General features: G+C 36.8%; 1 protein-coding gene across 4 annotated transcripts in view; it reads right to left on the bottom strand.

Moving 5' to 3' along the window:
• Nucleotides 1-26,043, bottom strand: part of ATAD2B (ATPase family AAA domain containing 2B) — a 149,918-nt gene that overhangs the window by 88,874 nt on the left and 35,001 nt on the right. For all 4 annotated transcript variants that reach the window (XM_087863837.1, XM_087863839.1, XM_087863838.1 and 1 more), the window contains 7 exons: nucleotides 23,789-23,905; nucleotides 20,740-20,815; nucleotides 14,083-14,181; nucleotides 11,995-12,106; nucleotides 9,218-9,333; nucleotides 6,963-7,137; nucleotides 2,173-2,261 (listed from right to left, as the gene is read on the bottom strand). In XM_087863837.1, coding sequence (XP_087719963.1) covers nucleotides 2,173-2,261; nucleotides 6,963-7,137; nucleotides 9,218-9,333; nucleotides 11,995-12,106; nucleotides 14,083-14,181; nucleotides 20,740-20,815; nucleotides 23,789-23,905 — 784 coding nt within the window. The remainder of the gene's footprint in view (nucleotides 1-2,172; nucleotides 2,262-6,962; nucleotides 7,138-9,217; nucleotides 9,334-11,994; nucleotides 12,107-14,082; nucleotides 14,182-20,739; nucleotides 20,816-23,788; nucleotides 23,906-26,043) is intronic.

Here is a 26,043-nt window from a genome sequence, read left to right as displayed (position 1 = left end):
AGGAATTAGAGTTCATCAGAAAGAGTACCAGAGAGAGCACTGAACAAAGAGAGAATTAGGAAATACCCACAGGTCCCCTCAAGACTTCAGCTAAACACTGCATGCAAGTGAGGAAATTAGTCACAGCTTAGGGAAAAAACACCCAGAAGGAATAGAAGTAACAGTATTTTACACTCACAAAGAAGCAAGAATATTGCCATTTCCCACAAGCCAGACTGGTAAACCTCATGATTCACAGGTCACTGCAAATAATACACAGAAGGACCCTCCTTCGTTAGTGGGGAATAATTTGCTATACCGAACACTACTCCAGATCCACATAACAAATCTTGAAAGATTCAAAATAATCAAACTGTTTTCAAGTAAGTTAACTGTGCCCCCCTCAAAAAATGAGAATACTTATTCATAACATCCTACCTAGAACCCAACAAGGCAAAATTTATAGTATCTGGCATGCAATAAAATTGCCAGGTACATGAAGAAGGAAGAAAATAGTACTTATAATATTATATAATATGAAAAATCAATCAAATAAAATAAAATCAATCAAATAAAATCAACCCCAAAGATATTAGAATTAGCAAAGACATTAAAGTAGTAATTATAACTATATTCCATGTTATATTTTTACATAGAAGTTTCTTATATTTTTATATAGAAGACACAAAACAGACCCACATGGAATTTACAGAGATCAAAATAAAAATATGTAAGACAAAAAATATAATGAACCAGATTAAGAACAGATTAGACACTGAAGATTAGTTGTCTAAAAAAGCAAAGCAATTTCCCAAAATGAAACACTGAAGAGCTGGCTTAAAGCAAACTAGGGGCGCTTGGCTGGCTCAGGTGGTAGAGTATGTGACTCCTGATCTTGGGGTCCACCGGGTGTGGAGATTACTTAAAAAAATAAAATCTTTAAAAAGAAAAAGAAAGCACAATTAACTTATCATCAGTGAATTGTGAGACAGCACCAAGCAAAGTGTAAGTGTAACTGGAGGCCCATAAGGACAGGAAAGACAGTAACAAGGGAGACAGAGAAATATTTTAAGAAATAATGGCCAAGGGGCGCCTGGGTGGCTCAGTCGTTAAGCGTCTGCCTTTGGTTCAGGGCGTGATCCCAGCGACCTGGGATCGAGCCCCGCATTGGGCTCCCTGCTCCACTGGGAGCCTGCTTCTTCCTCTCCCACTCCCCCTGCTTTGTGTTCCCTCTCTCGCTGGCTGTCTCTCTCTCTGTCAAATAAATAAATGAAATCTTAAAAAAAAAAAAGAAAAAGAAAAAGAAAGAAAGAAAGAAAGAAAGGCCAAAAATGTTATAACTATGATGAAAACTAGAAGCTCACAGATTTAAGCAGCTCAATTCAAGAATGAGAAAAAAAAAATGGAGAAAACTCTACCAAGGAATATCATTAAACAAGGAGGAAGAGCAACCCAAGTTCTCATACATTACAGGTAAGAACATAAAATGGTACAACCACTGGGAAAACAGTAACAATTTAAACATACATTTACCATAGGATCTAGCTACTCCTCTCTTAGATATTTAGACAACAGAAATGAAAACATATGTGCACACGAAAATGCGTATGCAAATGTTCATAGTAGCATTATCACAATAGCCAAAAATAGAAGTGAACTAAATCTCCATCAGATAGATTAACAAATAAATAAATAGTGGTGCATACATACACTCTCCCTCCCTCCCTCTCTCTTTGTCCCTCCCTCCCTTCCCAAGGAATACAACTCAGAAATGGAAAAGAACAAAATATTAATATACACAACACGGATAAATTTCAAAAACATGCTAAGTCAGGATAAGGCAACTTTTTTCTGTAAAGGGCCTGAAAGTAAATGTATGTAAACTTTGCAAGAGGCCATACAATCTTTCTCTCACAGCTACTCATTCAACTCTGCTCTTGAGCACAAAAGTAGCCATATATAATGCAAAAGGTACAAACATGGATATGTTCCAATAAAACTTTACAGAAACGGGCAGAAGCCTAGATTTGGCCCACAGGTTGTAGTTTGCTGACCCTGAGCTACGTGAAAGGAGTGCTCCTCAAGGACACAGTTCACATTTTATAAGCCTCTTAGCACTTACCCAAAGACTAAGGCTAACTACTATGTCAGTGAGTGATAAGAATCCAACATAATCAGATTAAGAAAAATCACCTGTGGATCTGATCTTGTCTGCTGGAGCGAACTGGAGCTAAACCATCTATTTCATCAAAAAATATTATAGAAGGTCTCATCAAATATGCCTAATATAAAAAGAAAACAAATGTCATTTATATTAGTTTTCACTTGTACATTTAATTATTGTATTTTCTAAATAGGTAATATAAGCAAATGGTACAATATGCAGCAGCTAAGAAAGATACAATAAAAATGAAATCTCCTTACTACCCAGTCTCCAACCCCAAGGCCTCTCCCAGTAGACAATTACTGTTCTGTGTTTATTCTTCCAAATGTGTTGTTTATACACGTACACAAAATGTACTTTTAAACATACTATTTTATTTGATGCATTTTAAGAAGCGTATACACATTGCTTTTATCAAGTAACACAGTCTATTTATATAACAATATATTTTAAAGTACATGAAGATCTGCTTCATTCTTTTTTGACAGCTACAAAATGCCCTACTGTGTGGGCCATGATTAAACTAGTCTCCTATCTGTGGACATTTAGGCTATTTTCAATCTTTTCCTATTATCAACAATGCTTGAATAAGTATTTGTGTATATTTAACATTTCCTATAAACATATCAATATAATAAATTCTAAAAGTGGTTTAAAAGGCAAATGTCATTTCTAATAATTGCCTTCTACTGATCTACCAATTTACCCTCTCACCAGCAATATTTAAGAATCCTCACCAACAATGTATTATCAAACTTCTCAATCTTGACTAATTTTTTAGGATAAAAATCTCATTTCACTTTAATTTTTATTTCTATTATCAATAAAAATGAGCACTTTCCATATCTTTTAAGAGTCATTTATACTGCTTTTTTAACGAAAGTTCTGTTCATATCCTTTGCCAATTTTTCTACTGGATCATTGATCTTTGGCTTAGTGATTTCAAGCTCTTTATTATAAAAATTAGAGCTATCTCTGTGAAAGAAAATACAAATATTTTTTTGCAAAGAAGCATTTAAATATTTATCTTTTGGTTTTGCTTATGCTAATTTGTTGCAATGCAGAATCTAAAAAGGAAACTTATACAGTGGATCTTTTCTTCCATAGTTAGACTCTCCCTACTCTGAGATTAGAAACAAAAACTCTCCAGGGTTTTCTTCCATTACTTTCAAAGTTGTCGTTTTTCACTTAAATCTTAAATCAAGCAGGAATTTAACTGAAGGTAAAAAAAATACTAGATTGCAAATGAAAAGTCTTTATATTATATAATTTACTCAAATATATAATTTATGTTTCAGAATTACTTACAGCAAATTCTTGCTTCAGAGGGAAGTCAACTTACTAAAAACCAGATATGAATATCCCATTTCTCCCTTATTAACATGATATGCATTAAACATCCAATGTTTTCTAATAATTTAAAATGGGGAGGGGGGGATGGGGGGTCAGAGAGATGAGAGAGAGATTTTTAAGCAGGCTCCACACCCAGTGCAGAGCCCAACATGGGGCTCAATCTCACAACCCTAAGGTCATGACCTGAGCCAAAATCAAGAGTTGGGATGCTTAACCAACTAGGCCAGCCAGGCGCCCCCTAATAATTTAAAACAAAGGGCATTTCAACTACAAAACTTAGGTTTTAGGGGAAAAAAAACTTTATAAGACTAGAATTATGTATTAAGAGAAAAAGAATAGGGGAGCCTGGCTGGCTCAGTCAGTAGAGCACGTGACTCATGGTCCCTGGGTCATGAGTTCAAGCTCCACACTGTGTGTAGAGATTACTTAAATAAATAAACTTAAAAAAAGAAAGAATAAAGATTTGATCATCACTTTTATATACATAATACACACAGCTGTTTTTCAGAACTACAGCCTTGCAGAATTGTAATACCAAACTACAGTATATTATGTGCCCTCCACTGTGATAAACACTTTACATACTTCCTTTCTGTGAAATCTCATAGTAGTCGGTGAGATTGGTATTATTTACCCTGTTTTATAGAAGAGGCAGCTAAGAATCAGATGTTTTCATTTATTTCACATTATATAGTTAATAGTAAAGCCAGATGTTAAAACATTTTTCTGACACCAAAGGCCAACTCTTTTTTTTTTAAGGTTTTATTTATTTATTTGAGAGAGAGCGAGCACGAGCTGGGGGAGTGAGAGAAGCAGGCTCCCAACCCGGCGGGATCCCGGATCCCAACACGGGGCTCCATCCCAGGACTCTGGGATCATGACCCAAGCCGAAGGCAGAGGCTTAACCAACTGAGTCACCCAGGCACCCCCAAAGACCAAACTCTTAGCCAATACATTATACCGCCTTTATTTCATTTAGTGCATAGATCATGTCCTTAATTTAGGAAGGTGGACTCTTTCATTTAAAAAGACAGTAATACGAGCACCTGAGTGGCTCAGTGGGTTGTGTCTGACTTCAGGTCAGGTCATGACCCTAGGGTCCTGGGATGGAGCCCTACATCAGGCTCCCTGCTGAGCAGGGACCCTGCTTCTCCCTCTCCTCCCCACTCATGCTTTTTTTCGCTTTTTCTCTCAAATAAAATATAAAATATGTATTTTTTAAATAAAAAATAAAATAAATAAATAAAAAGACAATAATGGGGGCGTCTGGGTGGCTCAGTCAGTTAAGTGTTCGACTCTTGATTTCAGCTCAAGTCATGATCTCAGGGTTGTGGGATCACGCCCTGGGTCAGGCTCCACACTCAGCAAGGAGTCTGCTGGAGATTCTTTCCCTCTGCCTCTCCCCCCACCCCCCACTCTCAATCTCTCTAAAATAATAAATAAATCTTTTAAAAATTTTTTTTAAACAGTAAGACAACAATGACTATCAGCAGTATTTTAGAAAAGAAAGCAAGGGGCGCATGGGTGGCACAGCGGTTAAGCATCTGCCTTCGGCTCAGGGCGTGATCCCGGTGTTGTGGGATCGAGCCCCACATCAGGCTCCTCCGCTATGAGCCTGCTTCTTCCTCTCCCACTCCCCCTGCTTGTGTTCCCTCTCTCGCTGGCTGTCTCTATCTCTGTCGAATAAATAAAATCTTTTAAAAAAAAAAAAAAAAGAAAGCAAGCATTCCATCTACTCTTATCTAGTTACCCACAAAGAAAACTATGAAACAGAAATAAACTAAATTCAGATTTAAAAATAGCATTAATTTATGCTGTAGTTTCAAATGAAACCAAGAGACATTCCTACTCCCAGCATGAAGGGGCTTAAAAGCATACTATATAACTCTTGTCAAAAATTTAAAATTAAGTCATTAGATAATATATTAGTATTCCCAAACTAATTCTTCTTTCATCTACCAATACTGTTCTATATTTGTATTTTTTGATTATTAGTAAATTGTCTTGAAGCAAACTGACTGCCTATGTTTCACTTCTCAATACACACTGAATACCCTGAAGGCAAAAATTTTACCCTATTCCTCTTTCTATTCCCATTATCTAGAACAAGGCAGTTTCTCATACTAACTAAAAATAATATTTGAGGGTGCTTGGGTGGCTCAGTCAGTCAAGCATCTGCCTTCGGCTCAGGTCATGACCCCAGAGTTCCAGGATCAAGTCCCACATCAGGCTCCCCACCCAGCGGGGAGTCGGCTTCTCCCTCTAACCTTCCCCCCTTGTCCTTCTCTCTTTCTCAAATAAATAAATAAAACTTTTTAAAAATAAATAATATATTTAAAAATAAATAAAAACATTTGAAGTGCTTTACCAATTACAAAGGACTTTGATACACATGAACTAAAGTAATGACTGCTCAAAGTTTGCTTGTTGAAAGCTTTTTACTTTCACGTAATTTCCTTAGATATTATGAAATAAAAGTTGCATTGCCAAATATGAATGACTTCCTTCACTAGCTCAAATAATCAAAAGTGAATTTATAACAGGACTAAGTTTTATTAAGTCTTATGAAATAATATTGTTAAAGTTATAGTAATAGGGGCGCCTGGGTGGCCCAGCGGTTAAGCATCTGCCTTCGGCTCAGGGCGTGATCCTGGCGTTCTGGGATCGAGCCCCACATCAGGCTCCTCCGCTATGAGCCTGCCTCTTCCTCTCCCACTCCCCCTGCTTGTGTTCCCTCTCTCACTGGCTGTCTCTATCTCTGTCAAATAAATAAATAAAATCTTAAAAAAAAAAAAAGTTATAGTAATAAAAAAAATGAAGATTGCGTACATGATATTCAGTCATCTAACCCTGCCTTTTAAAAGCACTCATTACTGGGGCGCCTGGGTGGCTCAGTCAGTTGAATGTCTGACTCTTGGTTTCGGCTCAGGTCATGAGGGGTTCGGATGGAACCCCACAACAGGCTCTGCACTCAGCACAGTCTGCTTGAGATTCTCTCCCTCTGCACCTCCTCCCTGCACGCACACTCTCTCTAATAAATAAATAAATCTTTTAAAATGAATAAACAGCATTCATTACTGAATTCTTCCAGCACCATATTTACAGCTCATGAAAATAATACACTGCTCTGTGAGACTTCTTGCACAGATATTTAACTTTTTATGCTTGTTCTATTTCCTCAATTAGATTATAACCTAATGATATATATGTTATACTCCAGGGTCTCAAAAGCACCTAAAATGGTATTATACGCCTACTAGTCACCTTAATAAATGTTTTGTGAATCATGTTAAATTAGTACTAGTTAAGCTGCTATTAAATACATCCAAAGAATACAAATTCAGATTACTGATCCTAAATTAAACATACTGATTGGAAATATGCCTCCTTGTGAACAGTTTGTATTTACAGACTAAATGTATTAAATATTCTAAAGAAGATAATGATATAAGCTGATTTCACTTACCTGATCAAAAAGAAGCCTAAGCTGCCGTTCAGATTCACCAACCCACTTGCTCAGACAGTCTGCTCCTTTTCGCATAAAAAAAGCCACCTTTTTGTCTCCTTGACTGCACTCATTAGCTAATGCTCTGGCAACCAAGGTTTTACCTGTGCCAGGAGGGCCATAAAACAAACAGCCCCTAAAGGAAAAAAGAATCAACAGAAGTAAGATAACGCTATCACCACCACTAATAGCCAATATACAAGGATGCATCACCCATATAATTTTGTACTAATGTACATGAAAATTATTAGACACTGGGAAAGTTTTATGTAGTATAGAGACAAAAGTTTCACTGTGCTGAGAGCATTCAAGGATGTTCTTAACAACAAAACTTTGGTAGGCAAATCAGAGAAAAGAGTAATTTGACAAGATATATCAAAATTTTAAATGTGTTTTCCCTGTGACCCAGAAATTCTTATCTTAGAATGTATCATAGAGAAAGACTCAAAAGAATATAATATAGATTTTAATCATGTTCAAAAAAGCATTAATTCTAACTGTGAAAAACTGAAAAAATTTAAGTGCTATCTATTAGTAAAGTACAGACAGGGGCACCTGGCTGGCTCAGTCAGTGGAGCATGCAACTCTTTGATCTCAGGGTTGTGAGTTCAAACCCTACATTGGGTGTAGAGATTACTTAAAAATAAAGTCTTAAAAAAAAAGCTTAAAAATAATAAGGCACAGATAAATATACTGTTACATCTATAAAACAAAATAGTAGTAAAATGTCAAAAAGAATAATACACACATTACTGATATGGGAAGGTGTCTAGAATGTACTGTAGAGTAAAAAAGGTTATATAAAGGTATTACTGAATAATTTCATCTGTATTAAATGTTTATATGTGCTTAATATATGCAAAATATAAACTTAACATGCACATATATGTATAAAATAAGCCTATAAAAATATACAAAATTGTTCATCCTTAAGGAGTAAGATTACCCTCTACTTATAACACTTTCTGCTTCTCTCCCTCCATTGTTTCTTTCTCCCATAGCTATACTACTTTAATGACTTTGAAAAAAGTAATAATTATTTTTAAAATTCAAATTATATCTACAAAAGCAAATAAACTGCTTTTATGATTTTAAAAAGCCACTGTAGAATTGTAACCCACATTTTTAATCTACTGATTAATAGAATAGAGGATGACTCTTTAGTAAGATTTACATCCTGAAACATATGGAAAATTAAAAGGAATATTTAGCAGTTTAAACCTAACAGTCTAGGGGCGCCTGGGTGGCTCAGTTGTTAAGCATCTGCCTTTGGCTCAGGTCACAATCCCAGCGTCCTGGGATCGAGCCCCTCATCGGGCTCCCTGCTCGGCGGGGAGCCTGCTTCTCCCCCTCCAACTCCTCCCTGCTTGTGTTCCCTCTTTCACTGTCTCTCACTGCCAAATAAATAAATAAATAAAATCTTAAAAAAAAATTAAAAAATAAACAAACCTAACAGTCTATGTGTACATCTTCGAAATATTTTATTCTGCCCAATTTCCTTCAACATAATTTCTAGCCTTTTCTCAGCCTTAGCTATCTTGTGATCAAACACAATTAATCTGATCATAAAAATAAGTATCAAGCTTACCATTTCAAAACTACCCCGTCATCAAGTCAAAGAAACACTAAATTGAAAGTGTGTTTCCAAAGACTAAACAACATAAAGAATCAAACTCATTGTTATTAGAAGGCCAAATTAAGGAAAATTTATTTGGGCAATCCACTTGTATATTCAAGGCCTGCATAGAGATTTATATCTTGTGCCTGACTCTTAAATGCTGAAATGTGAACTTCAAGAACACACTTAGCACTGGGGCGCCTCGGTGGCACAGCGGTTAAGCGTCTGCCTTCGGCTCAGGGCGTGATCCCGGCGTTATGAGATCGAGCCCCACATCAGGCTCTTCCGCTATGAGCCTGCTTCTTCCTCTCCCACTCCCCCTGCTTGTGTTCCCTCTCTCACTGGCTGTCTCTGTCTGTCGAATAAATAAATAAAATCTTAAAAAAAAAATAAAAAAATAAAAGTGGGAATTAAAAAAAAAAAAAAGAACACACTTAGCACCAAAGCCTTTGTAAATAATAAAATTTCATTCCTAATTCTCATTGCTAGAACACATCAAATAAATACATATGAAATACTTATATTTATAATCATTTACTAACTGAAATTTGATAAATTAATAGTAGTAACAATAATAAACATCTAGAACATTACTTACCTTGGAGGCTGGATCTTAAATTTTTCAAAAATTTCTGGATATAGAAGTGGGAATACTACCATTTCTTTTAGTGCATGAATATGATGGCTCAATCCACCTATGCTATCAAACCGCACCTTGGGAAGAAGGGAAAGAAAAAGTTTAATATAAAATAATTTTAACTGCTTATAGAATTTTTAAAATTTATGATAGTCATATGATTCAGAAATGTATGCCTTATATGCCTTCAGCAGAACTGTTGAACAGAAAGTTCAAAAAATTACACCTTTGAAATGTAGAAAAATAAACTCAGCAGTAAAATTCAAGTTCACATTTCAGTTCAGCTAAATAAAGCTACCATTCTTTAATCTCCTAGTAAGTAAGGACAAGATTAATGGCCAATCTAACACTTTAATGGGTATCTATAGGAGATGATAAGTTGTATTTACACTCTAATAATTTAAATGCCTTTCAAAATGCCATCTATCACATACATTCTTAGCAAGAGCAATACTGTCCCCAAGGGAGCAAAAACTGATTTAGAAGTAGGGTGAAAGGGGGCGCCTGGATGGCTCGGTCGTTAAGTGTCTGCCTTCAGCTCAGGTCATGATCCCAGGGTACTGGGATCAAGCCCTGTATCGGGCTCCCTGCTCAGTGGGAAGCCTGCTTCTCCCTCTTCCACTCCTCCTGCTTGTGTTCCCTCTCTTGCTGTGTCTCTTTCTGTCAAATACATAAAAAATCCGAAAAAAAAAAAAAAAATCTAAAAAAAAAAAAAAAAAGGTAGGGTGAAAAACATTTTAGCTACTATAATGGCTGTGACTCTCCAAAGCTGAACTTTACATAACCAAGTTTATTCTTTATTTTTTGTAAAGATTTATTTATTTATTTATTTGAGAGATAAGAGAGAGTAAGTGGGGGGAGGGGCAGAGGGAAAGAATCTCAAGCAGACTCCTTGCTGAGCACAGAGCCTGACGTGGGGCTTGATCTCACAACCCATGAGATCATGACCTGAGAGGAAATCAGGAGTCAGACGCTTAACAGACTGAGCCACCCAGGCACCCCATACCTAAAAGACTTTGTAAAGTAAAAATTGTATAGAGAAAAGCACTTGAAGGAAATAATGCCAAAATGTTAACAGTGACTGTCTCTGACTACTGGATTAGGACAGATTTCTTCCCCTGTATCTTTATTCTATTACAGTACTTGAAAATGTTTCACAATGAATATTACTACATAAAAAAACTTAAGTAATCTAGAAAAATAAATACAGTTTAAGTAACAAAAACATTCTAAGAGAAACTATATTTTCTTACACATATCAAATTTTAAAGAAATACTACTCTTAATGAAGGGCAGAGACATCTAAAATTAATTAGATTCAAGAGAGTAAGGTGCTGGTAAACCAAATAAGCAAAGATCATTAAGTAAGGTCCTCTGAGGGGCGCCTGGGTGGCTCAGGTATTTAAACTGCTGACTCTTGACTTCGGTTCAGGTCATAATATCAGGGTGGGATTGAGCCCCACTCCCCCGTCGGGCTCCACGCTCAGCGCAGAGGCTGCTTGAGATTCTCTCCCCATCTTCCCCTACCCCTCCCCCAACTCACACCCATTCGTGCTCTCTCAATAAAAACTTTTAAAAAAAAGGTAAGGTCCTCTGAGAATGTGCACTCATAGATATGAGATTGTTAATTCAATATTCTGAATAAGGTCCTTGATTAAAATATTTTCCCCGATGACTTCAGATTGGAGATAACTAACATATCATTTTGAAATACTACACAACTACATTTCATAGCTTAAGTTTCTCATATGAGAATCAGTTAAACTATGATGTATAGAAAGGCTTATGGGAACAAAGAAAAAAATCAAATAAATCTTGGTTATGCAGTAACCTCATTCCAAAATATTTCCTCCCAAAAGATTATACTAACAGTAAGAAACTACTATATCCACTAAGTCTTATCTCACTTTTCATACTACTACATACTCTGGGTACTATAACCCATTTCCCACAGTGATTTCAACTATCTTTATTTTGGGGACCCACATCTGATTTTCTAGATATTGCTCCTTAATGCCAAACCTGAATAACTAATTTCCTACAAGTTACTTCCATTTGTGATGTGTCGCTGACACCTAAACACGTTTGCAACTAAATCACCTTGACCCCTCAAAATACATTCTTTTTGTAATGTTCCCTACCTCACAGAGTGGATCCCATCCAGTCACTTAAGCCAGAAACCTAGGTCATACATTCAACTTGTTTCTCTCCCTCACCCCCCAAAAGCAATAAATTCACCCAATTCATTAAACCTGAATTCTCTCCTGAATTCTGTCAAATCCACCTATTCCTTCTTTCCATCATTACCCTACCACGACCATTACTCCAGATTACTATGTTACAACTACCTCTAAACCAGTTTCCCTAATGCCAGCCCTGCTTCCCTCAAATTCATTAACTACATGATAGAGTGCTCCATCTACAATGTAAATCTGATCATGAAATCCAAGCAGCTTCAACAATACCCTACTACATATCATGGTTTAGGGGGCCTTGCCATATTTGTCAGCCTCATTTCCTACCCCCATTTTTTATTATATATGCCAGTAACACTGAAATGGGGGGGAAAAAACTGAGTAAGCATCACATGGTACTAGAGTGCTAGGTTCCAAATCATATGCATCAAAACACTAATAATGGTGTTATCTCAGTTTTTATTTTTATTAAGTATTGCTTTAGAAACAAGAAATGACATTTTTTAAAAAAGCTATTTCTAGAAAAACATTTACAAAACTTACTGATTTATCAATGTTCATTGGATCAACATCAGCCAAGCTTGCACCCACTTTGACACGTTCTCGGAGAATACCACTAGCTAAATCTTCTGCTCTGAAGTTCATAGGCAAACATCTGAAATTCATAAAAATACAAGTAGAGAACATTAGAAGTTTTACATTTTTAACATCAAAATAAGTGTAAATGTTTCACACATTTTCATCCTTCTTTTTCTCAAAACTCAGAAAATAACAAGGATTTCATATTTTTAAAGTACTTTTCCTAAGTTCCTTTCAACAGGCCAAAAATAAATGTATTCATGAGACAAAACAAACAAGATAACTATTTATTTGTCCAAAGAACCCGACCTACTCCAACTCAGAAAACAACATATCTGATACTGGATATTATACAAGTATAAAATAAAAATAGATCTACTATGTGTATGCTATATACACCATTAAATGAATTCAAACTTTTTTTGTAAAAAAAGTTTATCCTCTGGTATTATGTGGATATGTCTACACAGTTAGAGAAATTTCTTTCCCTTTAATTCAAAGGAAAACAATTCCAGATCACTTTTGATCTAACTAATCTTTACCTTTTGTGTAACTACCTTAAAATACATCTTTACCCACCTAAAATCTTACATTGTATTATTTATCACCCCTAAAACAAATATAATCTACTTCCTCTTTTAATCTTGGGTAAACACCAAAAAGATTGACATAAACAGCCTCAAAAAAGTATAGTTTCTATAATGAATGTATTTTTCACTCACATTTCTTAATCCTAACTTAACCTTAAAAATATACTTCCAAAGCAAGTATCAGAATAGTTCAGATTAAATGGGCATTAAATTCTTTTATTTACACTTAGATTTTGGGACACCTGTGTTGCTCAGTAGGTTAAGTGTTTGTCTGCCTTTGGCTCAGGTCATGATCGCAGGGTCCTGGGATCGAGTCCTACCTTCTCCCTCTGCCTGCTGCTTCCCCTGCTTGTGCTCTTTCGCTTTCTCACAAATAATAAAATCCTTTTTAAAAATTTAAAAATTTTAAAAATAAACTTAGATTTTTTTTCTCTTACATCTTCTTTCTATCATCCACATGAGCAATTCTTTCAGCATAAAATCTACACCAATCCAAACTTATTCCTAAGACCCACTAACTGAAAATTTGGTACTTCTACAAGAGATATATAATGACACATTATAGAAATACTTTGTTAAATGTAAATTTTCTAAATATAATTTATCTTTACTAGTATAAATGTAAGCTAGAAAATTAACTCAAATTTTAAAGAATAAATTATGATTTGACATTCTAATTATTTACTAGACAAAATACTCATTTTCTCACCTAGTGAAAACTCCTGAGGTTTTAGTGAGCTATGTAGTAATCAGTCATTTACCCTAGGTAGACAAAGACCACCAGATGGCACTCACTAAACCAAAACCAATTTTCCAATAAAATCCAAGGGCTCCTGAGATGATTCTATTAGAAATCAGATCAGGGGTGCCTGGGTGGCTCAGTCAGTTAAGTGTCTGCCTTCGGCCAGGTCATGATATCAGGGTCCTGGGACTGAGCCCCATGTTAGGCTCCCTGATCAGCAAGGAGTCTGCTTCTCCTTCTCTCCCTGCCCCTGTTCCCGGCTCATGCTCTCTCTCTCTCCCCGAAGTTCTCCCTCAAATCAATCAATCAATCAGTCAATCAATTCTTTAAAAAAAAAAAAACCACAGAAACCAAATCTTACTCTGAGTGCTGTAATCATTGTAAGCATCTAAAAATCAGTTTCATTAAATGGATATGGATTAGAGGAGAGGTGCCAAGGAAATACTATCATAGTGACTGGCTCTTCCCTTGGCTCTTCTTCTTTTATGTTCCTGCATTCACTGAATACTTACATAGTAAATAATTTATGAGAAGTTCCCCAAGGTTAGATTTCTATTCTAAGCATTACTAAGTAAAAACCAAGTCAGTGCATTACTCTAGTCTAAAATATGTATTGAATATCAATGTTAGCAAAATGCTACTGCAGATAAGAATCCCATTCAAAAAATAACTGTTCTCCCTTTTTTCTACAATGGATATAACAATAAAAAATTTACTAACCTATTTCTTGCTCTTGCCATGCTTTTTGATTTCCTTCTTTCAAAGCGTTCTTCATCAGAAGAAGTTGTGTCACTACTATGAATGGCATGCTTCTTTCTCCTATTTAAAGAGAGTAAAATCCTTAAAATCATTAGAGCAGCAAATGGTTTTAAAAAACACACTGTTGGAGCACCTGCCTGGCTCAGTCTGAAGAGCACACAAATCTTAATCTCAGGATGAGCTTAAGCCCCATGTGGGGTACAGAGATTACTTAAATAATATTAAAAAAGAAAAACCAACATGGGGCGCCTGGGTGATTCAGCCGGTTGGGCAGCCGACTTTTGGTTGGTTTCGGCTGGGGTCATGATCTCAGGGTCGTGGGATTGAGCCCCCCGTCTGGCTCTGCACTCGGTGCGGAGTCTGGTTGGGATTCTTACCCCTCTCTCTTCTTCCCCCTCTGCTCTTCCCTCTGCTCTCTTGCTCTCAAATAAATAAATATTTGGGAAAAAAAAAAAAAGGATATTTAATCCTTACACCCAACTTAGCCCTACAGTGAAAAACACAGTCATTATTGATAGAAATGTAAAAGATATTAGTTTTTTACTTTTAGGATTAACCTAACAAATTAATCAAGTAAGACTTAGTAAGTGTCACAGAAAAAATATAAATGTTATCAGTCGAAGCAATACAAGACAGAGGGGCACCCAGCTGGCTCAGTCAGCAAAGCATGCTACTCCTGATCTCAGGGTTGTGAGTTTGAGTCCCACGTTGGGTATAGAGATTACTCACAAATAAAATCTTACAAAATTAAAATACAATAGGAATGCCTGGGTGGCTCAGTCGTTAAGCGTCTGCCTTCAGCTCAGATCATGATCCCAGGGTCCTGGGATCGAGCTCCACGTCAGGCTCCCTGCTTGATGGGGAGCCTGCTTCTCCCTCTGCCTGCTCTGCCTGCTGCTCTCCCTGCTTGTACTCTCTCTCTCTTACAAATAAATAAATACAATCTTTTTAAAAAAATTTTTTTACTCAGTGCTCATCAGGCTAAGTGTACTATTAATCCCCTTTACCTATTTCCCCTATCCCCTCACCCCCTCCCCTCTGGTAACAGTTTGTTCTCTATAGTTAAGAGTCTGTTTTTTGGTTTAACTCTTTCTTCCTTTGTTCATTTGTTTTGTTTCTTAAATTCCACATAGTTCACTCCTTACTTTTAAAGTTAGGATACAAAACATCCACTTCTCTCCATTCTACTCTATTTTTTTTTTAAGATTTTTATTTTTTTTTATTTTATTTATTTATTTAACAGAGAGAGCGAGCGAGAGAGCACAAGCAGGGGGAGCAGTGGGCAGAGGGAGAGGGAGAAGCAGGCTCCCTGCATGGAACTTGGTACCAGGACCTGGAGAGCCTGCTTCTCCCCCCCCCCCGCCCCTCCCCACCAGCCCCCCCACCCCGGCTTGTGCTCTCTCTCACTATCTCAAAATAAATAAATAAAATCTTAAAAACAAAACAAAACAAGCAAGCAAACAACCTTCAGCTAATACTCTACTTACTGGAGAAATAACGTTTCCCCAAAAACCGGGTATGACACAAAGATACCCACTGTCACAACTTCTATTCACCACTGTACAGAGGAGCCTAGCCATTACAATAGGAAAGAATAAAATTCACAGAGATTGAAACTGTCTGTACTTGCAGATGATATGGTTTATATAGAAAATACTCAGTAATCTACAAAACAACTACTAGAATAACAAAATTTGCCAAGGTCACAGGATACAAAGTTAATAGACAAAACAATTCTATTTTTAAATCTTAGTAGCAAACAGAAAGTAGTTTTCTTACAGAGTTTTTTTTTTAAGTTTTTATTTATTCATTTAAGTAATGTTGGGCACCTGGGTGGCTCAGTCAGCTGAGCGTCCCCCTTCCGCGCAGGTCATGATCCGGCTTCTGGGATCAAGTCCTGCATTGGGCTCATTGCTTACCGGGGAGCCTGCTTCTCCCTCTCCCTCTGCCCCTTCACCTGCTTGTGCTCTCTTTCTCTCAAATAAATAAATAAAATTTTTAAAAAATAATAATAAGTAATCTCTATACCCAAGGTGAGGCTTGAACTCACAACCCCAAAATCAAGAGTCACATGCTCTTCTGACTGAGCCAGCCAGACATCCCTAGAAAGTGGGGGGGGGGGGGGTTATTTTTTATTTTTTATTTTTTTTTACAGATTTTATTCATTTGCCAGAGAGAGAGAGAGAGAGCGAGCGAGGACAAGCAGGGGGAGTGGCAGACAGAGGGAGAAGCAGACTCCCTGCTGAGCTGGAAGCCTGATGTGGGACTCCATCCCAGGACACTGGGATCATGACCTGAGCCGAAGACACTTAACCGACTAAGCCACCCACGCATCCAGTAAGTAGTTTTTAAAAGCAATTCCACTGAAGCATAAAACTTAAAATACTTAAAAATAAATTTAAAAGATATGAAAAACCTCTACACTGTAAACTACAAATCACTGCTGAGAGAAATTTCAAAAGACTTAAATAAATGAAATGACATAACATGTCCATGGATTGGCAGACTAAATATTATTACAATACTGATTCTCCCCATATGGCCTACAGTCTCAATATAACCCAACAAATTTCCAGCAAGCTTTTATTGTAGGAATTAACAGGGGTGCCTGGATGGCTAAGTCAGAGGATGCTGAACTCCTGACCTCAGGTTGTGATTTCAAGACCCACATCGCATGTAGAGATTACTTTAAAAAAATAAATAAATAAACAAGAGGAGCACCTGGGAGGCTCACTAGGTTAAGCATCGGACTCTTGATTTTGGCTGAGCTCATCATCTCAGGGTTGTAAGATCGAGTATTGCATACTCATGCTGAGCGTGGAACCTGCTTAAGATTCTCTACCTCTGCCCCCCCCCAAGCATGTGCACGTACGTGCTCTCTCTCTCTCTAAAAAAAATAAATTTGGGGGGTGCCTGGGTGGCTCAGTCTTTAAGCGTCTGCCTTCAGCTCATGATCCCAGGGTCCCTCAAGCAGGGAGCCTGCTTCTCCCTCTCCCTCAGCCTGCTGCTTCCCCTGCTTGTGCTCCTTCTCTCTGTCGAGTAAACAGATAAAAACTTTAAAATTAATTATTTTTTTTAAAGAGAAATGAACTAACAAGCTGACTATAATATTTAAATGAAAATGCAAAGGACCTAAAATATCCAAATTATTTTTTTTGAAGAGAAATGAACTAACAAGCTGACTATAATATTTAAATGAAAATGCAAAGGACCTAAAATATCCAAAGTAGGGGCACCTGTCCATTAAATGTCTGCCTTCACCTCAGGTCATGATCCCAAGGTCGTGGGACCGAGCCCCGCCTCGGGCTCCCTACTCAGGGGGAGCCTGCTTCTCCCTCTGCCCTGCCCTTCCCCCCTGCCTATGCACTGTCTCTCTCTCTCTCTCTCAAATAAATAAATAAAATCTTTAAAAATAAATAAGTAGGCGCGCCTGGGTGGCTCAGTCTGTTAAGCATCTGCCTTCAGTTGAGGTCATGATCCCAGTCCTGGGATCAAGCCCCACATCAGGCTCCCTGTTTGTTGGGAAGTCTCCTTCTCCCTCTGTCCCTCCCCCCATGCACTCGAGCTCTCTTTCTAATAAATAAATAAAATCTTTAAATAAATAAGATAAATAAAAATAGAAATTTAAAATAAAATGTCCAAAGTAATCTTTAAAAAGAAGACTAAAGTTAGAGGACTTACAGTACCTGCTTTCAAGATGTATTATAAAGCTACAGTAATCAAGACAGTGTACAATGCTTGATCAGTAGCACAAAATCCAGAACTAGACCTAGACTGCATATAGGAAATTGGGTTTTTGACAGAAGTACCAAGCCAAGTTCCAAGTACTTCAAGTTCCACATCGGGCTCCTTGCTCCTCAATGAGGCAGCTTTTTCATCAAGTAATGTTGAGATATTGGTTATTCGTGTACAGAAAAAAACACAACATTTACCTCCCATAAAACACAAAAAACTATAAAACTTCTCGTAAAATACATGGGATAAAAATCTTTGTGACTTTATGGTGGAAGAACAGTTCAAAAAAACACACACTATAAAAGAAAAATGGATATTCTGATCTTCATAAAAATTTGAAACAAGCAATAAGAGATGGACAGTAGATAGTAGGAGTTAGGCAGGTCTCTCAATGTCTGAAAGTTACAAGACAAACAAGAAAGGTTAGGATAAACTCTGTGATAATGGATTAGAGTGGCCTCATTAAGAACTCATGTGTAGCTTAATATACAGATAGATACAGAAAGAATTATAAATGTGTCTGTTACATAAGTCAGTATACATACATACATAGATTACCTAGCTATCTACAAGAAGGCCCTGTAGCTACAAATACACATAGTATCTAGATACTGGCTTCTAAATATTATTCTCCAATAAAAGAAAACAGGGATCCTTAGAGATGGCTTATCCTAGAGCTGGGTCACAGAATTATATGATGAGCTTGGCACATGTTGTAATGATAGAAAATAAAGAAGTACTCAAAAAACAAAAGGATGGAGGTATGTAAAAGGTACACTGGAGAAAAACCTCAATTTCCAATGGCTAAAGCAGTACAATTTGAGCAACAAAATAACACAGTATTTCATTATAACCCAAAGTATAAAATAAATATGCATGCATCCACACTGATATAAATGACTGAATAAATATTTTTAATGGGAGGATGCCAAAGTCTTACAAAATAATTTTAAGTGATATAGGTAGATACTCTCTGCTCTAGGAGATGGAGCTCAATTCCCAAACCACTATCTTTCCTTGAAGGTGTGTGAGACTTAGTGATTTGTTTATATAAAAAATAGACTATGGAAATGGAAAAAACAGTACTTTTACAGTGGATAAACATGGCAAATATGACTCTAAGTGATAATGGTTAACTTAACATTATCAGTAATGTCATGTGGATATAATTTTCCCCCTGATGTGATACAACAAGAAGGACCCTTTTCCTCCTGGGCAATCTTTCCAAAAATCCCTAACCCCAGTTTCATCTAGAGAAAAACATGATTACACAAATTGGGGGACATTTCACAAGATACAGGTACAGGTGGGATGCCTGGGTGGCTCAGTCAATTGAGCGTCTGCCTTCAGCTCACGTCATGATCCCAGGGTCCTGGGATCAAGTTCCACATCGGGCTCCTTGCTCAGCAGGGAGCCTGCTTCTCCCTCTGCCTGCCGTTGCCCCTGCTTGTGCTCTCTCTCTCTGACAAATAAATAAATAAAATCTTTAAAAAAAAAAAAGATACAGGAACAGGATTCTTCAAGATTATCAAGATCATGAAAAACAAGGAAGACAAAAAACTGTCACAGACCAGAGGAAACTGTGGAGACATGACAACTACATGTAATATGGTAGTACCCTGAACTGTATTCTGTAGCAGAAAAGGAACATTAATGAAAAAGACTATTAAAATCCAAATAAACCTTGGAGGTTGGTGAGTACTTATGTACCAATATCAGTTTTTAGTTTTAACAAACATGCCACAACATGTTAACAATGACAAAAATTGGGTAAGAGCTATAAGGAAACTCTACACAATTTGTGCAACTTTTCTGCAAAGCTAAAATTGTTCCAAAATTAAATATTCACTTAAAAAAATTTTTAAACATTTGCTCTTCAAAACACATCATTATGAGAACAAATGGCAAGTCGAACAATGGAGGAAACACTTGTAATACATATACATGTGACAAAAGATTTATGTTTAGAACATACTTTTAATAAAACTCTTAAAACTCAGTAAGAAGGCAAAGGACTTGATTTTAAGATGGGCAAAAGATTTAAATAGAAATCTTTACACAGAATATATAAAAATGGCCAATAAGGGGTGCCTGGGTGACTCAGTCAGTTAAGCGTCTGTCTTCAGCTCAGGTCATGATCTCGGGGTCCTGGGATAGAGCCCTGAGTCAGGCTCCCTGCTCAGTGGGGAGTCTGCTTCTCCCTCTCACTCTGCGACCCCCCTCCACTCATGCACACACTCTCTCTCTCTCTCTCTCTCTCTCTCTCTCGGTCTCAAATAAATAAATAAAATCTTTTTAAAAAAGGGGGGGAGGCAAAAGGGGGAAAAATAGTAAAGACTAAATGAACCAGTGTTTCAAGTGAAAGCAATGTGAGTTGTTTGGATTCAACTCTACTAAGAAACCACCAGAGAGCTTTAGGGAACATAACTGTTAAAACAGTAACTATTCCAGGGGCGCCTGGGTAGCTCAGTCGTTAAGCCTGCCTTCGGTTCAGGGCGTGATCCCAGGGTTCTCGGACTGAGCCCCACATCAGGCTCCCTGCTCTGCTGGGAGCCTGCTTCTTCCTCTCCCACCCCCCCTGCTTGTGTTCCCTCTCTCACTGGCTGTCTCTCTCTCTGTCAAATAAATAAATGAAATCCTTAAAAAACAAAAACAAAAAACAGTAACTATTCCAAGCAAACTGAACCAGGAACAGAATAGTCACATGTAAGAAAATAACTACCAGTCCCTTAAAGAAAGATGCCATTTAGTCCCTCACTGACATTACAAGCACCATCAATACCTATATTCTAATTATAAGGCATTTTGTTATGTACTATTTAAAGGAAATATCTAAATGACAGATATAAATTTTTCCTCCTTTTGAATACCAACAAAACATACCTGATATGGCTCCTTCTTGCTGGAGATCTGTGAATATCAAACAGTGTGTTTTCCCTCTTTTTTTGATGAGCTGGTACTTTAAAAAAAGAAAAAAAAAAAGACAACATAGAAATAACTAATAATAATTGATAACCTGATATATTAAAGGAATAGAAATTACTTCTGTTAACTTTCTGAATAGAAGCTGGTCATATGTGTTCAAGTTCCAAATGCTATCTACAAAGAGCACAGTAACAACAAAAGCTTTGTGGTAGGTAATAGCTAAGTTGCAAATAAACTTTCGAAAAAGATGTTAAATTAAATCTTCATGATTTGGGGTTAAACAAAAAAAAACTTTTAGATACCACACCAAAAGCATAATCCATTACAAAAATTAATAAATTGGAGTTCATCAAAATCATAAATTCTGCTCTTTGAAAGTCACTATTAAGAAATTAAAGGAGGCAAGGGGTGCCTGGGTGGCACGGTGGTTAAGCGTCTGCCTTCAGCTCAGGGCGTGATCTCGGCGTTATGGGATCGAGCCCCACATCAGGCTCTTCCGCTATGAGCCTGCTTCTTCCTCTCCCACTCCCCCTGCTTGTGTTCCCTCTCTCTCTGGCTGTCTCTATCTCTGTCAAATAAATAAATAAAATCTTAAAAAAAAAAAAAAAAGAAATTAAAGGAGGCAAGCTACAGACTGAAAAAATATTTGCAAATCACATATCTGATAAAGAACTGAAATCCAGAATATATGAGGAACTCTCAAACTCAGTATTAAAAAAATAAACAACTCAACTGAAAAAATTGGCAAGAGATTTGAACAGACACTTCACCAGAGATAACGCTGGCAAAGCAGCACATAAAATGCTCGACATCATTTGGGAAATGGAAATTTAAACTACAGTAAATATGTATTAAAATTAATTTCAAAAACGAACCATACCAAGTGTGTGCAAGAGAATGGTGCAACTGGACTCTCATATATTCTTAGGGAGAATGTAAGTGGTACAATCGCTTTGGAAAACAGTCTGGCAATTTCTTAGCACATTAAACATAAACCTAATCACAAAACCCATTCCACTCCTCAGTGTTTATAAGGAAAATGAAAAAAATATGTTCAAAGACTTGCACATGAATGTTCCTAACAACTTTATAACAGCAAAATACTAAAAATGTCAACAATCCAAATGTCCATCCACAAATGAATAAACAAATTATGGTACATCCATACAATGGAATGCTACTTGGTAATAAAAAGAAATACACCAGTGTTATTTTCAACAACATGGATGAGTCTTACAATTATGCTGAGTAAATGATGTCAGACAAAAAAGAATATATATTGTACATAAAATTCAAGAAAATGTGAACTCATCTATGGTTAGAGAAAGCAGATGAGATCAGTGGCTGCCTGAGGATTGGGATGGGGATGGCTCCAGAAGGTTACGAGTAGATTACAAACAGGCAGCAAGATATTTGGGGGGTTGATAAACATGTTCATCATCTTGATGGTGATGACAGTTTCACAGGTATATACTTAAGGTATTTCCAACTTGACAAACTGTATGTATTAAATATTTGCAATTGCAGTAGGCTATATTTCAATTATACCCCAATAAACATTTTTTTTAATCTAGAAAAATGGTTCATAATCTTTTTCCTATCTTTACGTATCTCCCCCATTATCAATAGGGCTATCTGTGACAGTGACTCCTAACTGGTGTAATGTCTGCATACCAAGTTTGCATAAACTAGAGGCAAGCCTCTAGTGAGAGAACTCTGATCCACCCCTTCCAGAGATTCAATCATCATTTTAGAGCGTAAGAGTCCAAGTACAGGGGCGCCTGGGTGGCTCAGTCAGTTAAGCGTCTGCCTTCAGCTCAGGTCACAATCCTGGACTCCCGGGATTGAGCCTGGCATTGGGCTCCCTGCTGAGCAGGAAGTCTGCTTCTCCCTCTGCTCCTCATCCCTCTCATGCTCTTTCTCCCTCCCTCTCTCTCTCTCTCTCTCAAATAAATAAAATCTTCAAAAAAAAAAAAAGTCTGAGTATAAATATCTAATATAAATATCTCAGTCCTTCCTTAAAAACATTATGCTAAGTGAAAGAAGCTAGACACAAAAGGTCACATAAAGGCAAATCTACAGACAGAAAGTACATTAGTGGTTGTCAAGGGCTGGGGGAATGAAAGTGTGGAAATAACAAAATATTTATTTATAAATATATATTTATAAAATATAAATTTACTAAAAACCAATGGATTATACAGATTAAAAACCAACAAAACCCAGCAAAAATGGTGAATTTCAGGATACATGGATTACTATGTCTCAATTTTAAAAAAATTATAGGGATCAATAGTGATGAAAAGTCAATAAAACAGCACTTATGGAACTGATTACCTATCATTATCTTAACAACATTAAGATAAAAGTTTCCTCCTTAATAAAACAAAACAAAAAAAACTAGGGCACCTGGCTGGTTCAGACAATGGAGCATGTGAATGGAGCATGAATTTGAGCCCCATGTTGGGGGCAGAGATTAGTTTTAAAAAATAAATAAACAAATAACCCTAGATTATTGGCCAAGCTGTAGTCCTACCAGTTTTGTGACTTTGGCTAAACTACTTAACCACTTGGAACATAGAGATACTTGCCATAAAAGAACTGCTATAAATGAAAGTGTTCTATAAAATCTAAAGTATTACAAAAGTATGAGCAGTATTTACTAAATTTAAGAGTCTTTAAATAAAATGTACATGCTGTATGTAATTCTATATCGCAACTAGGTACTTCAACATTCTTTCAGTTGTGTGTGTGAACAGAAGTATATATTAAAAAAGATGAATGGAACTATAAGAGATTCCATTCTTCTAAATTCAGATACACTAGAGGCGCCTGTCTGGCTCAGCCAGTAGTGCATACAACTCTTGGGGTCTTGAGTTCAGGTCCCACATGGGGTGTAGAGATCACTTAAAAATAAAATCTTTAAATTCAGCAGCACTATTTTTTTTTAAAGGGGTGGAGCAGAATAAGCTGCTCAACTACAAAAAAGTTCTTCAGCATTTCTTACCTATTGGAGGTGCTTGGTATCTATCCACTGTTTTCCTTTGTCTCAAATTATATGGTCTATCATTTTCTTCTCCTTCTGCCTCTTCAACTTCTATATCTCCATCCTCCTCTTGAGATTCTAATTCCCCCACACACAAAAGAAAAGAATCACTGTTTTAATCCACAAGGATTGGTTCACTCTAGAAATGAGTATTTACATTTTGTCTTTTACTCTGCACAGCTGACATTTAAAAGAGTCAACATTTTATGATACAGCACATATGAATACATAAAAATCAACCTAGACAGATGTTAAAAAAAAAATGCCTTTCCTACAAATAATATAGCTCTCTGCTAAATAACCTAGGTATACTTATGATCTTTCCATCTCTTTGGTCATACAAAACCGTAATAGACGATTAATCAAAATTTGACTGCATCAAACTTCATTTAATGGCCAGTTACCCACCAGTGAATAAGGTTAGTATTCAAATACCACTTGGTAGTTCAAAAGAATATGCTTACAAGATAATTACTAATGTTACAGCAAGAGCAATTTTTGTTGGCAGTATAATGGTTTGTTAGGCCTGCTGACAACAGATAAGCACAAATTAGTTCTATTTTGGTAAGAAAATGCAGGTAGAAATTGGGAGGGAGCACGAAGCCGATTTCTGGGGTATTAATGGTTTATTTCTTGACATAAGTAATCACTTTATAATTCACCTAACTCTACACTCCAGAAATAAATCCTAAAAGTTTATTTTTAAGAAATGGTTTGGCTGGGGATGTCTGGGTTGCTCAGTCAGTTAAGCATCTGCCTTCGTCTCAGGTCTTGATCTCAGGGTCCTAGGATCGAGCCCCATGTGGGGCTCCCTGCTCCGTGGGGAGACTGCTTCTCCCTCTCCTCCCCACTTGTGCTCTCTCTCACTCTCCTGTATCTCTCTCTCAAATAAATGAAATCTTTAAAAAAATAAACTATAAATAGATGTCAAAGCATAGTTATAGCCAAACCAGTTTTTTTACTTATTTATATATATATTTTTAAATATTTTATTTATTTGAGAGTGAGAGAACACACGAGCAGGGTTAGGGGCAGAGGGAGAAGGAGACTCCCCACTGAGCAGAGAGGCCAATGCAGGACTTTGATCCCAGGACTCCAGGATCATGACCTGAGCCAAAGGCAGACGCTTAGACTGAGCCAGACAGGCACCCCGATTTACAGTTTAAAACAGAAGTCTGGGGTGCCTGGATGGCTCAGGTGGTAAAGCATGCAACTCTTGATCTCAGGTTTTTGAGTTCAAACCCCATGTTTGGTGTAGACATTACTTAAAACTAAGATCTTTAAAAATACATAAATAAATGAAATAAAATAAAACTCTGATGAAAATTTATTGGCTTATGGTCCCCAAATGCAATATACTTCGTGCTTAACTTTTTAACCACAGGAACTGTCAATATAGCACAACCATATTAAGGCACAGGAAAAATTTTAAAATCACCAGTGATACTAAGTGAAACAGACTAAAAATGCAAAGGTCTTCATATTTTAGTAATGACATCTGAAAGCTTATTCTAAGTTTATAAAAATTTTTATTACTAAGTTCTGGAGGAAATCAGTAAATACAATATCATCATCTAAATAAATTACTTTTACCCAAATAAGTCTCTTTAAATCCTCAAAAATTATTACGTTTTGAGAAACACCTGCACAATAAAACTGTGGGAAGAAATTCTATACATGGCAAATATACTTTGGAAAACTCTACATAGGTGTTCAGTTAATGAAAAGGCAAAAGTCACATTATAAATCTGTCTCACCTATACTGATTTTCTCCAAAGGAAGCAATATAGAGTGTCTAGTTGTAACAACAACAACATCCGCTCAATAAAGTACCTTCATTAGAAATATCAGCTCTTCAAAAAATCTATTAATTAGAGAATCTGAGAAATAAACCCCTTCATCTCCATCTAAGCTATACAAATAGCAGGAACTGGTAAGGTTTCCTGATAAAATACAACTATCCTGCACTTACAATACACCGAATCTTCTGAAAATCCATTTCAATAAAGATTAACACCTACAGAATTAAATTCTATAAGGGTACTTACTAGTCATTGATTTATAATCTTTGGGGCAAATGTACTTTCATCATGTTGCCAGCTCCAGCCCTACAAATTCAGCCAGGGTTCTTCAGTTCAGAACCCAGAAAAGTCTCAGGAAAGAGCAGTACAACCCCTTCCACTAACGTTAACAGGCCTTCTTTCTCTGAACTCACC

This window comes from Ursus americanus, chromosome 7 (genome assembly GCF_024610735.1).
Source record: "Ursus americanus isolate L20-20 chromosome 7, mUrsAme1.1.p, whole genome shotgun sequence".
Lineage (NCBI taxonomy): Eukaryota > Metazoa > Chordata > Mammalia > Carnivora > Ursidae > Ursus > Ursus americanus.
Note: the sequence above shows the minus strand (reverse complement) of the source record. Positions and strands in the feature narration are given on the sequence as shown.